The following is a 19,196-nucleotide window of genomic DNA, read 5'->3' on the forward strand; positions in this document are numbered from 1 at the left end:
CAGTTGCTGCTGCTGTTGTTGCTGATGATTTATTATTGCAATGCTTAAAAGTCCTCTCATGGGTTCAGAAATTTGAAAAGGCAGAATCTTTGCCCTTGAATGAACTTTTGCCTTTAATTAGCCTGGCCACTGTCAGCTCCCAGTTCCACTGTGCATCAGTACTAGGCATATAGGGAGAGCACCTTCTTTTCCAAAGTCCACCTGAGGCTACTCCGCAGTGTCCCCAGTTTCCTTCCTTCTCCTAAGGCTCCACAGGCATAAGAAGATAAAAAATATTTACAGATAAGGGGGGGCCATTCAGCTCATCTAACCCTTTTGGTAGTTAGTAGCATTGAGGATCCTATCTAGACTTTTGAACCTAAATGGTGGTATTTATAATATTGCAATTCAATCCAGAAGGACCCATCTGTTAATAAACTTATTTTAAAATTTCACTGGGCTGAGCTGTGACTGCCTTCTTGCATCCCTATAACTTGTTAGTGCGTTTAAGATTTCAATATCTCGTACCCCTGTTAACTTCTTTGATCAAGACTAAAAAGGTTTAGCTCTTGTAGCCTGTCACAGTTCGATAATTTACACAATATCAGATTGTAAGTCAAGTCTTTTAAGTTTTATTTGCTGTCTTCACAGTGTTTGCTAATCTTCCCATTTTGCTGTCTTGCTGCAAATTTGGCTTATTAACTATACCAGAATCTAGATAATTTCTGGCATGACAAGGGTAAAGGACTAATCCCAGATACACACTGAACTGCAGGGGTTTTTATTACAGGCTTCCAAACAATATAGTCAAAACAGACTTATAACATGATATGAGTAGTATTAAGGAATGAATCAAAGGCACAATAACATGAGGATTTGGTATTTCGGTTCACTTTAAGTCTGCTGGAGCCCAGGCAGCAGTCCCATCTCCTGATCCTGGAGGCCTATGGTTGTTACAAGATCATATCTACGAAGTTTGAAAAATACAGTGCTCCTTAAGGAGTTTTAAACCTTTCATGGTTGTGGAACCCTATTCCAAAAAATAGCATTAATTTGAAGTCGATGTATATTGTTGTTAATTTTTTTAGCTGGGATTGTTTCCAGCCTGCGATAGCAGTAGACTCTCTTTTTTAAAAGAACTGGGTCTCACTATTTGTGTAAACACACTTCTGCCTTTTTCTCTGCTTTGAGCATTTTTAATATTTCATGGCTTCTTAGCTTAATGGACACTGAAGACATAGGCCAATCAGTATTTTCCTGGGGGGCGGATTTTTCAAAAGAAAATGAGTGTAACTGCCATTCACCTGCAAATTTTGTGGAAAAACTTCCCCACAGAACATTTTTGATTGACTTGTGCCCCTGAACAGTTGCATAGTCTGCAGTTTCTGCTTTGACATACAGTATACTATAGCTCTCCTTAAGGCTTTTAACCTGTCTTCTTTGGTCTGAGGCTCAACTGCATCATGGTATAGTCTGCATTAAATTTATTTTTAAAAAGCTGAAAGCAAATTATTGGGGTTCATATTCCATTTTGTATTTTTTTGTGAAACCTTAGAATTGGAAACACTTAAAATATATGCATTACATACCTTTTAATTATGGTGCTTGCATTTTAGCATTAGTAGAGAATTACTTATGTCTTTTTAGGAATTACAGATATAATGGCTATTTGTTTTTTACATTCCTTACATTTTTGGAGCTGAAAGAAATGAGAATCTTGGCAGTCTATTGTTGGTGACTGTTGTATCTCTTTGAAAAAATATAAGCATTAACTTTCAGCCTGCAAAGTAATTGCATGTCCAGTCTGTGCATTAACCAATCATTTCGGCTGCATTCTCATTTTTTTTAATTGTATTGGACAATTAAAAAGAAATCAAAATTTGCAGATTGAATCAATCCTCCTCTTTCTCTGGTAGCTTGTAAGCAGCTGGAATTCACCTGGGGTATAGCTAGGGGTAGAGCAGACAGTAATTGCGTTTTTTAACCCAAAAGCGCTGATTCAGGTGGATCAGAGGACTAAGAGGGATATCTAATTTCAACCTCAGCCGTTCTTTCCTTTTGTACTGATCCTTAGGTACTGTATATTAAAGGAAAAAAGAAATAAGTCCCAATGTTCTTGTGTATAAGACTGAATGAATAAAGGGCTAGTGGGATTTAAATACCTTTCACACCATAGCCTCTGTTGAATGTCTTGAGAAAATGCAGAAACCATAGTGAAAGTAATAAGGCTTGTCACTTATTTTCACATTGAAAACCAAGCAGGTGGCACAGTGGTTAGTGTTGGTGCCTTGTATTGCGAGGGTCCTGGATTTAATTCTGAACCTGGGATGCTGTCTCCGTGGAGTTTGTGTGATCTGCCTGTTTTCACTTGGTTTCTCTCCAGGTTCTCCGATTTCCCCCACAGACCAAAAACCTACCGGTAGGGTGAATTGGCTTTCTGAGAAGCTGGCCCTGGTTTGATTGTCTGTGTGTGCCATCCATGTACTCTGTCTTGCTCCCTGCCTTATCCTTTGCCAGGATAGGCTCTGGCTGCCCTGCAACCCTGTGTTGGATAAAAAATGGATAGACGGACACAAGTGATAATTACGCTTTTTTTTTACCTTTAAATGTAATTAATGTTCTTCTGATTTTGGTAATTAATGTTCTTCTGATCTCCACATACAGTAGTATTCACGTATGAACTCTGTTGTGTTCAGCTGTTCAGTGTGTCATTTTCATTCCATGCAGACGTACACTGCAGGATTTGTACGGTTCTGCTAATATCTGAATGTTTTCATGCGGTGTTCTGCTGTAGGTCGAAATTTAATTTTGCATTAAAGACGATGGGGTAAAAGATTATGGATTTATAGAGGTACGCCTTGACTTGCGGCGACAATGATCAATTCATCAAATCAATACCAAAAGAAGGCTGTTAAATGGCACGAGTAGGATGTGGATTAATATGACAATCTTGCAGAGGCCTACACTGCCAAGATGTTTTATGTGGAAATTATCTAGTGTTTGTGGCTTAACATCAGCGGTGTTAAATTGTGCCCCACGTACTTCCACCTTAGCGCTGCCAGTTTTTAAACAGACTGGGAGTATAATTGGCAGATGAGATAACACTGAGAGGGCATGATGTGTTTTCCATTCTCCCCTTGTCAGCTCCCGTGTGGCTCTGCCTTACCACAGGCATCCAGGAAAAGCTGTTAAATTAGCCTTTCTCTTTCCCAACCACAACCAAGCAGGCTGAAAACCCGAGGAAATATTGATAGGAATTACTTTCATTCGATCGCGTAGCACTGGGGAACAGCTTTTTGAAAGAATAAGTGACAAATTCAGATGTTTTTCCACACAGAAAGATATGCTCATAACACAGCAACAATATTGGAACAGCCATAGGCACATAATGTATAAATCATGTTACACAGGGGGTAGGTTTGAAGGTATTCTAAATATGAAAGCTTATTCGTACCCACACAGATATTGTTTGATTTTTATTTGTGGCAAAGTTATTAATTAAATGTGCGTCTTAGAAGGATGTATTTCTGTTTCCGTACTGTTTCTGTTGCAGCCGTGTAACATTACTTATTTCTGTACAGTAATGGGGTATGTATATTTATGTTTTTCTAATTTTATGTTTAATTCGATGTGGACAGGAAAGTGCACATAGTTGCCTTACCACAAACTTGTGTTACTTTCTTCCATCGCCACTGGTTGAAGAATATATCATTTTAATATGACTGAAACCTTTCTTTCTAGCAGTAACAATTAATACAGATACAAAGCGAAGATTTGGTAGCAAACATGAAAAATGAATATATATATAATATTATTTTTATATTTATAATATAATATTTTAAAGTTGATTAAGAAAGCTTAGAAACAATGTACAGAATGATAAATCCTCATCTTCTACTACTCTGCAGGGTACAACTGGGTTATTGTGAGCTAGGAAACATTATAGTCGTGCTAATGGATGTGTATCTCATAGCCCAGTGCACAGAGATTTTTTGTTCAATGCTTTGGTCCATTACATCCATATGGATTTATTTTTTCTGTACTAGTGTGTGTGTTTGGGAGGTCCTGGGGAGGGGGGGGTTACTCACTCAAAATAAATGTCTCCTCATCCTCATACATGATCTGATAAATCAGTTAAGCAATACCTTTAGGCAGCATTTCAGAAATAGCAAAAATGTCAGTGCATCAGTCATAACTTTCAGCCTCCTGTTAGCTAGATCCTAATGAAACAAAGTATGGAGATGAGTTCCCAGGGGAACTGTGAACAATTAAGAGGTGTAACATTGCACATTATGTTGTGGAACAGAATACTGAAGCGATTCTGGAAATTAATGTCAGGGCAGTGTTTACACGATTCCAATCTCAGTTGTTTTTGTCCATCTGTTAGAAGAAGAGTGGCAAAATAAAAAAGTCCTTTGCTATCTGGCTTTTCTGTAATATACTAATAAAGTATTCTTAGCCATTGCTAACCAGGTATCACTGTCAAATTTCTAAAGCACCTGCATATACAGTATACAATATATAGTGCTACACTATATTTTATTACATGTGAAATTTTCTTTGGTTTTGATGCACAGTATGGATGTACAGTAACATGTTTTTCACAGGGTAAATAAGTAGCTTTTCAGACATAGTTGTACATTTTTGTCCCTTGCTTAGATTTTGAATTTTAACATAAGCACAGATGATTGAACTGTTTAATCTGTTTCCTCATTTATTTTTTGTGATTCATTTTGCTTCTGTGACAGTTACTTGCTCAAAAGTCATAGGTCAGGAAATACAGTTACAAAAGATAAAGGTGTGTTATACACATAAATGAAAGGTTGTTTGTTTCAGCATGACAGCTCAGTTCTGTATGCGAGGCAGATTGAAAACATATTTATTGTTCTTTCAGACAGAAACTAGTTTCTGTGCATTTTTCATTTAGTTGCAGCTTAACTAAATAACCGTTTCTATATTAATGAAGCTAAAGCTTTATATATTAATAAAGCTTATGTGTTGAGTAATTAAATAAAAAATAATGAAATAATCTTAACTCATACAATATTTAGTTAATATATTGCTGTGTATTAGGTACTTTATTCATCCATTCTGTGTGTACATGATACTGTAAATGTATCATATCTAAGATACAGTTGCCACTAGTTTGTGTATTGTGTGTGTAGATCAATGTTACACAATTATGTCATCAGGAAATGCTTAGATTATGTGCTTAGGTTCTTGCACTGTATGAAATTTAAAATATTTTTAAAGGTTTTTTTGGTTAAAGCTTCTATGAGTCTAAGAGTCCAAGCTTTTGTGTTGTACATTCCTAGAAACTAACATTCTGCAGGAATATAGAAGTTTCCAAAAGTTTAAACAAAAAATTAAAGGCAGCAGATCGTATCAGACCAGAAATAGGAACCTATGCTAATCCTGTTGAAAGAGTTAGGAATTCTGACTTCCAGTACCTTCATTAAAGTATTATGTTTTGGGTTTTTTAAATGTATGTGCCCTCGGTGCATCTCAGTGCTATGCATTTAGGCACATACTGTGGCACTGACTTTGATTAATTAGAAGCTAGCTTCTAGTACGGTCCATCTTGCTAGTGCTTAGTTGTACTTTATGCTTGATTGATGAAGAAATTGGTTAAAATGAGCAAGTAAAACCGATGGCCACATGTAATGTTCGTTAAGATTGAGCACTGGCTGTCACTAGCCAAAACGCCCTGCATCATGCTTAAAGTGATGTGGCGTAACAGCCAGCATATCGCAGAGGTTAAGTGTCCTCACCCAGCTGTGATGGACTCGATGAAAATTAATGAGGAAGCATATGACCCATTTCATTGGTGGGTCTGAACCGCAGTAACCACATACTATCCACTGCAGAGCTTGCAATCAAGGCATCAATCTTCCGATTTGAGGAGGTGAAGAGGGTTGTGTTCTTCTGGGATCCTGGGAGGAATCAGTACAAATGTATCTGTGCTCTCCTTTATTTGGGTATTCATTTTTATGGCACCTATAATGCTAAAAAGTGCGCTTTGATCGTACCTTTACATATTCCTTTCTGGAGTCTCATACAAAGATGCAGTGTCTGCTCTTCACTGTTAGATCTAAAATGCCATTAAAACATTTTTTCTCTTTCCTGTAAACTTGTAAAGTTAAAGTAAGTGTTGCTGTTTTTGTTTTTTTCCCCCATAAGAATGCTTATAAATGAGAAGAGGTCATTTGGCTCTTCTATGCTTTTTCAGCTTTTTCTTGAAAGAATCCAGTGTACATCTTCAGGAACATGGCTGGGCAGCTTGTTCTATTCTCCCACTACACTTCAGTAAAGAGATGCTCTCTGTTCCATCTCTTGGGCATGTACACTATGTGATATATGCAAAACATGATAATAAAGGCAAATTATTTTTCCATACATTGTTATTTGGAGAACCACATTATTTTTTAAATACCACAGGTACTTTCTATAGTTTCAAATGGACTGTTGTGAAAGAAAGTAATTAAATATTAAATATGTTTACATATTGAGAGCTATTTCAATTAGTCTTTTTGGATTGCAACATGCTCATCTTCGTTTTTAGGATCTCCTGCAGTAGCTCAACATTTTTCTTAATCAAAATGCTAAAAATAACTTTTACAGTGCAATGAATCAAGTACTTTCTCTAAATAATTGCCTGCTTGTATGGGGCTAGACTCTTGCCATTTAAGGTTATGCCTGCAAAGTACTAATATGACAGCAGTCTAATCTAATAGCAATGATTATGCAGTGCAGAATAAGGAGGGTCTAGAGGGCTTGTGTTTTGTTTACCTTTTGAAAATTGGGAAGACTCAACCAGCATTCTTCTGAGTTGTCTGTCATGTTGATCATAACATGTAGTTGGCCGTATTTTTCTTTTGTGCTGTTTGCAGCCTTTGAATTGCTGTGGTAAAAACTACATAATCAGCACAGATTCTCAGACATCTTATTAAGCTCTTCAGGGCAAAATTAATAAAGAGTTCCACAGGTATGGAAGTGAGGGACAGTTAGGTGAAAACACAGGATTGTCTCTCTCTTAAAGGGGAAAGAATTAATTTAGAGTAAATTCGTAAATCTCTCAGATTTTGCCTAACAGAAAATTTATTTATTGACATATATCTATTCATTTATTAGCCCAAGCATCAGGTATACTGAAAATCATCATATCTGAAAAAGAAGACAAGGCACCATGCATGCTTATTGGAGTTTTTGTTGGACTAAAAATTTCAAAACCGTAACACATGATCATGCAAATCATGCTCTTGATGACAATTCACACCATTAAAATTCATAATAAAAGTTAACATTAATAAGTAAATATTACCTAAATGTTGTAGGCTGCTTAAAGTTGAGTATTTTGGACAGCACACATGAGGCTTCCATTGTAGTACATTGTTTGTAGTCTGGCTTTGTTCTATGTTGGAAGTCTTCATGCTTTGCAAAATGAGGCACAAGGTATGCAAAATAAAAGCAATCAGCTATAGGTAGGTTTGTGATTTGTCTTTGATGATTTCTTGAATTAAGTCAGTGCCTTTGCATTCAAAACTAATACAAACTCCATTCATTTTATTTGTAACTCAATTGGAGTATTCATGCCTTATGCAGCAAGAGACCAGATTAGACATTAAAGCTTAAATGTCTTTTTTTATACTGTATGGTTAGGTGCATTAATGTGAGGAAGCTGATAAGAACAGTAAAGCTCCTGTTCACCACTGTCTCTTCCACAAACCTATTTAAATTAACAGGAAAAGCATGCACATTTTTCACATTAATGTACGCTCACCATTCTTTTTTGACATAATGTACTGTATTTTTTTAAGTGTATTGGTTAGCTGATTTGAACAGTTGAGGTTATAATTCAGATGCCTTTTTTCCAGTGCAGACATGGCCAAACATGAGTGTGACTTTGTAGCTCTACCACCACAGAAAAAAGCATTTTGTATAGATACAACAGTGCCTCAAAACCATGCTTTGATATCATCCCTCTAGGGGTCAAGGAGACAAACATGGATAATCCCATATTGCTTTCTGCTTGTTCACAGAGCAACATGGATGTGATCTATATATATCTATAGTACATGAAAGTATAAAAACTTGCAGTCATGTTCCTAGTTTCTAAATATAGGCCTGTTGTATATAATGACAACATATTATTGGTTTTATCACAATACAGTGAAGAGCTTTTATATACAAATTGCTGTGGTAAAGTTTTAATTTACTGTAAGCTATTTTAAGATGTTAGTCTTGATTAGCAGACCACTTTAACCCAGCAAGATCTTTCTTAATAAAGAATGGACAGTTAAGTTGGTGTGAATGTGGTCGCTTTTGTCATTTACAGTAAATAAGGCAGAAGGAAGAGAAGGTGCTTTTTAGAGTATAAATGGCTTTCAGCTGTGTTTTTCTCTCAGTTCTTGGCTTGATTACATTTTAATGATTTCTCAGGAAAGACAAATGGGTATGTTAAATGTCCAAAATTAGACAAGAATGTACTGTTCCAGAGCATTTGTCATGAGGATAATATACTTGAGATACATTGTTTACATTGTCACTTGTTTCTAAAGATACTGAGCTCAGGTTATCCAAGAATATAAAAGTGGACAACGGGGGTTTTCAGCCTGTTAAATGAAATCAGAATCAGAATCAGAATTGGTGAAACTTGTGCTTTATCTTTTAATCGGAAGGTATTGTGCACTGTCGCATGAATCCCATTGGTGAGACTTGTACTTTATCCTTGAATCAGACATTATAGTACACAGTTGCATTAATCGCATTGGTGAAACTTGTGCTTTATCCTTGAATCAGAAGTTATAACACACACAGTAGCATTAATCACATTTGTGAAACTTGTGCTTTATCTTTTAAGCGAAAGGTATTGTACACTGTTGCATGAATCCCATTGGTGAGACTTGTACTTTATCCTTGAATCAGACATTATAGTACACAGTTGCATTAATCTCATTGGTGAGACTTGTACTTTATCCTTGAATCAGAAGTTACAGTATTACTCACAGTAGCATCAATCACATTGGTGAAACTTGTGCTTTATCCTTGAATCAGAAGTTATAACACACAGTAGCATTAATCACATTTGTGAAACCTGTGCTTTCTTCTTTAATCGGAAAGTATAGTGCACAGTCGCATTAATCTCATTGGTGAGACTTGTACTTTATTCTTGAATCAGAAGTTATAGTACACTGTTGCATTAATCTCATTGGTGAGACTTTTACTTTATTCTTGACTCAGAAGTTAGTGTGCAGAGCTGTATTAATTTCACTGAAGAGCTCTAGCCTGAGAACATGATTTGTTGCATTCCAGCATCTGCCATTGTCTTTCTCATCAAAAACAGAGACCTTTCAATAAAATGGAGTTGAGCCGACAGTGCCTGCAGTTCATTCCTGACCTTAGAAATATCACAATTAGGTGATAGATCTTGACAATTGGTGTCAGATATGTACATTTTACCCAGAAATTTTCATATTTTTCCTGACATGTGTCATAGAAAGAGCCTTTTTTACATTTGGAATATTTTGATGTCTCTGCCTGTTTATTAAAGAGTTCCCAAAAGAAGAACACTCACGTGCCAGGCTGACAAAGCAACTGCACTACAATGTCCAGCTGACCACTGTGATCTGTAATCAATTAAAAGTAATTATTTTTGTACAAAGGACTATAGCACAGTGGGCTCTTGGTTTATATTATAATGTCAAGTAGAGGCAGAACTGTTGAAGTGTGACTGGTCTCTGTAGACCGCTGCATGTGTCTGTCTGATGTGGAAGTGAAGCTCTGGTGAAAGGTGAATAATTGAAGAGATTGCATGCGAGGTTGTCCTCTGTATTTTATGGTTTGATTTTTCATTTGCTATTGGAATTGTCAGTGTAGGTACAATGGTGGGAACTGACATTTAGGCTATGCACTGAGTCGGGGTTGGGGGTCAAAGTCAAGAGGGGGTCTGTTTTAAAAGGGCAAAGCAGTTGGACAGGAGAGAGAATTGATCAGGAAGGCTGTCTGGGCGCAACAGTGATGCCCTCGGGTGCCCCAAGCCTAATGTGTGTTATTGGGAGTTGACTTTTTAGCTGTAGCTGTAAAGAACCACAAATGCTACCTTTCAGTTGTTTTTAAGGGCAAAGATTAGTTGTGTTATTTCCATTGTCGTTCTCACATGACACAAGTAGCAGATTTGGTTCAAAACAAATTCTCATCTGTCCCTTTTGTTACGTGTTAGAAATTTCAATTTGATGGGTATAGAAATATACATTTCCTTTCGGATATCTGGCTGAAATATCAAACAATGGTTTGGGGTAAACAAAAATGTAGGACTACTGTACATCATGTAGCTGGTCTCTATTCTCTGTGCTAGCAAACAGCTGCACAGGAAAGCTACAGTGACACGTCTTCATACCAAAGTTTTGGCATTTTGCCATTTTAGTATTAGTTAAGATGTATTAAAAAATAGAAAGCAAAAATACATTTTCTAATATGAATATATTTGGATGTACAGTTTAAGAGTATACAATAAATACATATGATTGGACGTAGCCTGTATGTGTTCATCATACCAGCTGTGTCCTTTCATCCATTTAAAACAAAACAGATGTTTTAATGAAAGAAAAATGTCTTAATCTTTATCACTCATAATTGTGTCATCAACTGAAGCTTTTCTCAGTTCTGTGTGTCAGGAAAATAAAGCAATTGGTAGTTCAGTAAACAAATCGGCTCTTAAGCGAAACCAGGATTGATGACAAAGACAATGTTTTGAAAAGGAAACGAATATTTTCAGGATTTTTTGGACAGAAGTCCTCCTTAACTCTGAGAAGGTCTGTTATTGAAGGATGCAGCGGACGCAGGCCTGCTTGTGATACAGGGACTGTCACTCAGCAGGTTCCAAGCTCTTGATTGTGCTTGGCAGGAACACGGTTTTCTTAGGTTGCTATCACAGAGGTACACTTCTTTTCAGAGTAGTTAAGACAGGTGTCAGCTTTAGCTATTCCACCTGCTGCAGCTGAAGATACAGAGGAACAAAGCAATAGAATGTTCTTGTCCATAAATCTATGTATTACTTCACTTTATTCCCAGTTCTCTTTAGAAACTTATTACCTGCTGATTTAAATTTTATGATTTTGTGGAGCTTTGTGTTTTCTAAAATGTCACGGTTGAAAGTACAAAGCTTGGCCGATGGCTACATTATTGTGTTAATCTATAAAGAAATATACTGTAGTAAATCCCAAAAAATCCCTATGTGTATATTATATTTTCTGCTGCATATCCTTAAAAATCTACATATATACACATACATGTGAAAGTACAGTAATGAGATGTACACAAGTTGCTACTCCTTAAGATTATTTCGGAGTCCCGCAGGTTTGATTTTAGTAGATTATCCGACTCTTCCCATTCGTTATTTTGGTTGTTGAAAGAGTGTTGTTTTTTTTTCCTTTCCGTGGAGTAGCTTTTCCCCAAAGGTGTTTCCGTGTAATGCTTTTCACCTCTGACCTTCAGTCATGTTTGACTTCAGAAGTTAAAAGCTAAGCACATATTTCATTTTGAAAAGAGAAATAATGCAACACGGTAAAGCATGTGTCAGGGAAATCCCTGAATCCTGGGTTCTGCCAAATTCCAAACGTACTGTACGGCAAGTCAAGATTTATGGAACATCCCTAGTTAGGATTCTGTCTATATGACTCCACATACATCTCTCTTGCTGTGTCTAAGAATTTGGCTGCCCTTTCAGACTCTCGTGGCTCCACAGCAGTTTAAGCTGTCACAAGCCTAGTGTGCATGAAACCCCAGCCTTCTTACTAGGAGCTGGGGTGGATCACATGAAGACTTGGCACCATAATTGATTATTACGCAGAGCACAGAGCAGGAGAGGTTTGTGTAGAGTTTGCTACCCCTCACAGGAGACAGCAGTGCAGTCCAGCAGTTCCGCCTGTGACGCTGATTTATATATTTGCGACTTCTCTCTAATGAATGGCGCCCCATCATGGGTCATTGGAGCCCTCTGCTGAATACACCCTGTCATTGCGGCAAGCCAGAATGAGTGATGTTTCAAAGGCTGTTTTCACTAAGGATTTAACGGCTCTTGGCCAGGACAGAGAACTGCCTTGGAGATGTAAATAAAAATCCCTTTCATATTCATATATCCTCCTAACAATCACATTTCTTGCTTGTCTGATGAGGTAGAAAGAAACAATCAAGTTCAGTTGACACAATTAACAATTCTGTGAAAAGTCTTATTTCTGCCTTTCACTTTGTGCCTTTCTTTATGGTGGGGGCCTTTTTTGTATTTTTAAGACTGATATTCATGTAGCACATTCATTTTTTTGTGATTTCCTTTTAAATGTTTTGGACTGAACTTTTATCACTCAAATGTCCTTACAGTTTGCATTTTCATAGTATGGCATGTCTTTTTGATATACTGTATATCCTATTTCTGATATCGGGACTGTTTGCTTCCATTTAGATCATTATTTGCAAGCAAACATACAGGGAAAAAAAGCTCCTGAAAAATACGTCTCTTAACTCCTTTTGAAGACATTTGGTGGAAACCCCATTAGTGTTAATGTAGCATTCAGGTTCCATTTGAATTTGTAATAAGATTTAAGCACTACATGAAGTTAAGTTGCTTCACTGACTTATTTTCCACCAATCATCAATGAGACATTATTTTCATCTTTTGTTTTGAAATGTGAAAGTATCAGCTGAATTACTGTCTTTATGCAGCCTATATAGAAATAAGTAAAGAAATTGTTTGCATTAGGGGCAGCATATCCTCAGGGAATGTTTCATCCCACCTAAATATAGCATATTATTTTCATGATATCATTTTAATTAGTTTCAGTGATAAGGGAACAGAGCTGTGATTTAGAGTTAAAACTATGGGTCACCCATTGTAGCATGTCTTCTATACTGGTGATAGATGTTAAGAACCCAGTGATAAGTAGTCTTAAAATTGAATGTAGGCGGATCATGTCTGAGCAGCTCAATAACAGACATCAGCATCTCTGTTGAGTAATAAAAAATATAAAGGCTATCATCTGAAAAGCTATTTTCTCATGCAAGTATTGCACATGACACAGTGGGTTGTGAGAAGATATATTGTTCACAGAAGGTGTTCCAAGCCAACCTAGATCTTGATTTGTCATCATTACTGGGTTACACTCAATTTCCTAATCCCACATGGAAATGGTTTAGTCTCAATAACAAAACTTTAACAGCGTTTGTTGTTAATGCATTCTCACTTTTTTTCCTTGCAGCAATTTTTCTTTTAATTCCAGAAGGGAATGCAAAATTGCGCAGCCTTTTGGTTCATACTTCCTTAAAAAAGGATGTTTTGCTTTTATTGTTTGCCATAAGAAAGATGTAATGTGAATACACCGTGGAAGCAAAAAATGGAAGCTTAGTTTCACATATACTGCTGTGAGAAAACATTTGTGAGCTCTTAGGAATTATCCTGCATGAATTTCTCCTAAAATGTGATCTGATCTTCATCTAAGTCATAGTAATAAAGACAGTCTTATTTAACAAACAACATACACAACATTTTACACTGCCGTATCTTTATTGAACAAATGGTTTAAACAATCAAGGTCATTGATGGGGAAAAAGTATGTGAACCCTTATATTTAATAACTAGTGGAACCCCTATATTGGCAATAACCTCAACCAAACGCTTTCTTTAGCTGCTGATCAGACCTGCACAGCGGATAGGAGGTATTTTGGCCCATTCCTCTATACAAAACTGTTTCAGTTCATGTATGTTTTTGGGATGTCTTGGTTGAACGGCCTGCTTTAGATTATGCCACAGCATTTCAATAGGATTGAGGTCAGGACTCTGACTTGGCCAAGATATGTAATTTCTTCTGTTTGAGCCACTCTGTTGTTGATTTACTCCCGTGTTTTAGATCAGTGGTTCTCAAACTGTGGTACGCGTACCGGCAGTGGTACGTGGAGTGCCGCCAAGTGGTACGCTAAATGACCCTGGAACTGTGTCGTGTGCGCTGAAAAATCGGGACGGGTTTTCATATTTTGTATTTTAATACGTGTCGAATACGCAGCCTACGTACTACGATACAGTGCGCGCTAATACTTCAGTGGACACAAGAGATACTCTGTAATTCTATACCACTCTATAGGAATGCGTGCTACGGATGCAAGTGACCAATTGTATTTAAAAAAAGCTACTGTATCTCCAGCAAATAGGGAGGAAGGAGAATGTGCGTGATTTTGGAACTATGCCAACGTTCTAAACACAGGAATGCATAGAAATACGTGCTACGAACGCAGGTCATCTTGTGAGCACACGAAAGTGTGATAACAGAAAAATATTTAAGAACTGTTCTAATTTGAGAAAAATACACCGAGCGTCTCTGTGTTTCGCTCCCATGCGCATGAAATAGAAACTTTAAATAAATACGGAAATAAAAACGGAAACGCTGAAAAATGCAAGCTTGCGTATTGCTAAAGCAGGTAAGCTACACTATTTTTGAAGAACCTTATTTACCGTTGGCAAAAGAGCTGACACGTATTATGTGTAGAGAAAAAGCTGCTAAACAGCTCGACCTGCTGCCCCCCTCCCCCTGAAAGACACAGTCATTCATAGAATTATTGAAATGAAGGATTATATCAAAAGTACACTGATAGAGCGCGTTAAGATGAGCAGATGTTTTTCACTGCAATTAGATGAGTCTGTAGTCGATTTGGCCAATTTGCTTGTTTACGTTAGATACGAGTTTGAGGGCATGTCCCATGAAGACTTTCTGTTCTGTAAACCGCTACCAACAGGAACTACAGGAGAGCACATATTTCAGCTTCTGAATGAATTTATCGAAGAGAATGGCCTCGACTGGATAAAATGCGTCTGAGTTTGTACAGACGGTGCTAGAGCAATGACAAGCCGACACAGCGGTGTAGTTGCACGAATTAGAGAGGTTGCTCCAGAAATTAATGTACGCATTATAACATCCACCGCGAGACCTTTGCCGTCAAGAAAATGCCTGACGATTTAATATCTGTTAGACTCTGTTGTGAATTTTATCAAGGCTCGAAAAATTAATTCACATCTGCTTTGCTCAACTAAACAGGCTCACTCCTCTCACTGAAATGGTGCTTTTTTAGGAGTTGTTGTTAATATTTTTTTTCTGTAAAACACTTTGAGAAGCCACCTTTAAAGGCGCTATATCAAATAAAGTGTATTATTATAATATTTATTATATGTATGTGTGAGTGTGTGTGCACGCGCGCTCATGTTGGTCATTGAAAATTTCTGGGGTTCCTATGAGATGATGACTTGTAGGTGGTACTTGGATGCTTTGGTTGGATTAGGGGTGGTACTTGGTCCAAAAAGTTTGAGAACCACTGTTTTAGATCATTGTCATGTTGCATGACCCAACTTCTTTTGAGTTTTAGATCAGAGACAGACGCCCTGACATTCTGCTGTAGAATTTTCTGATACAACTTGGAATTCATTGGTCCCTCAAGGATTGCAAGCCGTCCAGGCCCTGAGGCGGCAAAGCAGCCCCAAACCATTATACTCCCTCTACCATGCTTCACAGCTGGGATGAGGGTTTGGTGTTAGTATGCAGTGTTTTGTTTCTCCAAACATAACGCAGTGTACATTTACCAAAAAGTTCAACTTTTGTTTCATCTGTCCACAGAACATTGTTCCAGTAGTGCTGTGGAACATCCAAGTTGTCTTTAGCAAACTTGAGATGGGCAGCAAAGTCTTTGTGGAGAGCAGTGGTTTCCTCTGTGGTAACCTCCCAAGAACACCACTCTTGTTCAGTTTTTTTCTTAGGGTAGACTCATGAACACAGACGTTATCAAGTGCAAGAGATGCCTGCAGATCCTTAGCTGTCACCCTAGGGTTCTTTGTCACCTGTGATGAGGATTGTATGGATTGCCCTTGCACTGATCTTTGTAGGACGCACACTCCTAGGGAGAGTAGCAACAGTGCTGAATTTCTTCCATTTGTACACTATCTGCCTGACTGTGGACTGATGGAGGCCCAAGTCTTTAGAAATCCTTTTTTAACCCTTTCCAGTCTTATGAGCTTTAACAACTCTTCTTCTGAGGTCCTCTGAAATCTCTTTTGATCGGGCCATATTGCACTTCAACAGAATTCTGTTGTGAAGAGCAGGTAACCAAAATAATGTGATTTTTTTTATATGGCAGGGCAGATCAAACCCACACCTGAATTGATTGGAACACCTGACTCATTGATTGGAGTACGTGACTCCAATTACCCTCTTTTCAAAATGTCAATATCCTAGAGGTTCACATACGTTTTCCATCAATTACCTTGATTGTTTAAACCATTTGTTCAATAACGATATGACAATGTAAAATTTTGTATGTGTTGTTTGTTAAATATATTTATTTATTATTATGACTTAGATGAGATCAGATCACATTTTAGGAGCCATTTATGCAGAAAACCAGATAAATTAAGTTCACAAACTTTTTCTCACAACTGTAATTTGCTGAGAAGTGCTTCTCTAAATGTACTGGTTGAAGGTTTAGGGCACGTAGGTTAGATTCTCTCATTATTTTGTGGATTATTTAAGACTGGTCCACATGATACACATGATACCTTTCTTTTTTCTGCATGGAATAACCTCTCTGGTTGAGATACCCGCTGGTTTTTTAATTACTACTGTACTGTATATTTTCCTTACAAAAACAGACATGGATGTTTTTAATCCCAGAGTTCTGATTTTAGCTGACCCTCGGTATGCAATACAAATCAGTTCCTTATTGTTTGAAGAAGACAGATATTACATTTATGCATCTACTACTTCAGTGTCTCGAAATGTACTTTCCACCTGCAATTAACCTGTAGGACTGGAACTCCTTGCTTATTTGTGATGTGTTTTGATTTCAACAATTCTTTTTTTAATTCCATGTCGTGTGTTTTTCTTTGTTCTTCCTTTTTTTGCAGAGCACAGTGGTAGTGGAGAAATCTATCCAGGATTTAATGAATCTGATGCATGACTTGAGTGCTTACTCCAACCAGTTTCTCGAGATGGTGTGTGACAAGCTGAAGGAGTACAAGGAGATCTGCAACACTGCATACAGGTAGTATTACTGAACTGCAGTTGCTTGGCTGTCATCAGAAATGATATCCCAAAGCATATTATACTAGTTTGATCAAGCTTTTAAGATATTTTGAAATCTAAAAAATAAAAAGAGAATTTTCTTATTACTTTTGATCTCGCTGTAGATAAGCATAAGACACCATTATGTCTTCTTACTGCAAGAAATTTCTCAATTTCTCTGGGATAGTCTCGGGCTCCTCTGTGACCCTGTATTGGATAAAGTGGTTAGAAAAGGGATGGATGGAACTTCGAAGTCAGTGCAAGATATTTCGAGATACTTAGATTTACTTGAGTTTTGTTATAGTTCTGTAATCCCACATAAGGTTATGGACAGTAGTAGCAGGAGACATTTACTGTCCACTAACAAAAAATGTATAAAATATCAGAAGGTAGTGGTTTGTGATTGGATGCTTTGGCTCATTTTAATGCCTCGCTGGCTTGATACTTTTTTTTGCCAGTCTCTGGACTGTCCATTTTCCACTTACAGTGGCTGCCACATCACCTCCCATTATCTGAACTCGCGCTGTGTCTTCTATGGACCAGCGCCACTCATTTCACCCTTTTGCTTAGCTGCGCCTTTAGATTAATTTGAGGGGCTCCGTTTGTGGCAAATGTTCCATTTGGCTACACTTGTATACTAACGATCAAGCGAGAAATAAAAAAAAGCCAGTTTAACATCCTTATGCAAATATTGTCTTTTGCTAAGTCTGAGGTAAATCTTGCTCATGTTTAATTAAAGTTACTCTTCTGTATTTAACTGATCAAAAATTAGACATCAGCTTCTCCAAATATAATGTATGATGAAGATTTGCTTTTGAATTTCTCCATGCCTTAATAAATTTGCCTTAAGGGCAAAATATGGGTGTATCTAAGTGTCATACTGGGAGCTGTGTGGTCATAATTCAGGGAAGAGCAAACTCTTGTGTAAATCGAGTGTAAAGCAATGTCTTCTGGTTATGCTGGCTAGTAGATCTTTTTTGATTAATATTAACTTTGCTTGAAATGAAATGATAATTGTAAACCTGCACCTGATTAAAGAAGATGTAGAAATCGGCATCTGAGCCAGAGTAATATGCAAAATGCCACATTGCCATTTTTTAATAAATGACTTGAATGTATAGACACTGCTCACTTGCTCTGTTTTTCCTCACAAGCCTTAAATATCTTTATTATCTGTTATATGTTTTTATTACCGTATAGGCTTGACAAACTGATTTTTCCCCTTTTTATTACGTAATATTTAAGACAGATATTTCATGTGAAGGCCCTTTAAAATAGAACAAAAGGGTTTAGGTTTATATACATTTCACAGATTTGAAAATTGCAGTATAAAAGTATTATAAGATGGAATTTGAAAGAGTCAGTCAACTTAGAAGACCTGGGAGATCATTCCACAGCCTCAGAGAAATAAAACTGTGTCGGAGTCTTGTTTTGAGAATTGAAAGGAAATTGTAGTGTGAAGATCACAAACAGTGTGCAGGTGTGTAGGGAGTTAACAGTTCACTCAGGTAGTCAGGAACCAAACCACTCAAGCCCTTAAAGGTGAGCTGCAGTATTCTGATTTTCTTTATAGATCCACAGGGAGCAGGTGCCAGGAAGCTGAGACATGCGATATACAGTATGGTCATGCATTTTAGTTTAATTTAGTTAACATCTGAGCAGCTGCGTTCTGAACCTGCTGCAGCTTGTTAAGAATGTTTGGAAAATCCACACTGGACTGCATTACAATAATCAGTCCTGCACATGTCAAAAGCTTGCATTAGCCTTATACCATCAGATCAGGAAAGAAGTGAGTGGATACAAGGAATGTTAGGACGAACCAAAACATTCCTAGCACTGCAAACCTGACTAATGTGAGTACGTCCTGGACTATCAACTATCAACATTTGTTGAGTTGATAAGGAGAGCCTGTAAGCATACAGTACCTTTTGTCCTGGCAGAATTACAGTAAGATGTAAATGTTTTGCGGCATCTATCGTTTGTAATTGAACAGCAACAACTCATTCTAAAATATTTTCCTAAAATGGTATTTTGGAGATATTGGTCAAGAATTACTGAGCAGTATGCTTAGCCTTCCTATTCATTTAGATTTGTGAAAAAAAATGGTATTTCTTTAGGCACACTTTG

General features: G+C 37.3%; 1 protein-coding gene across 2 annotated transcripts in view; it reads left to right on the plus strand.

Annotated features, from left to right (window-relative positions):
- The window catches only part of exoc4 (exocyst complex component 4), a 225,777-nt gene that overhangs the window by 155,211 nt on the left and 51,370 nt on the right, over nucleotides 1–19,196 (plus strand). For both annotated transcript variants that reach the window (XM_088645406.1, XM_088645407.1), the window contains exon 12: nucleotides 16,913–17,049. In XM_088645406.1, the coding sequence (XP_088501532.1) occupies nucleotides 16,913–17,049 (137 nt within the window). The remainder of the gene's footprint in view (nucleotides 1–16,912; nucleotides 17,050–19,196) is intronic.

The sequence above is a fragment of the Lepisosteus platostomus genome, chromosome 9 (assembly GCF_059453375.1).
Source record: "Lepisosteus platostomus isolate fLepPlt1 chromosome 9, fLepPlt1.hap1, whole genome shotgun sequence".
Lineage (NCBI taxonomy): Eukaryota > Metazoa > Chordata > Actinopteri > Semionotiformes > Lepisosteidae > Lepisosteus > Lepisosteus platostomus.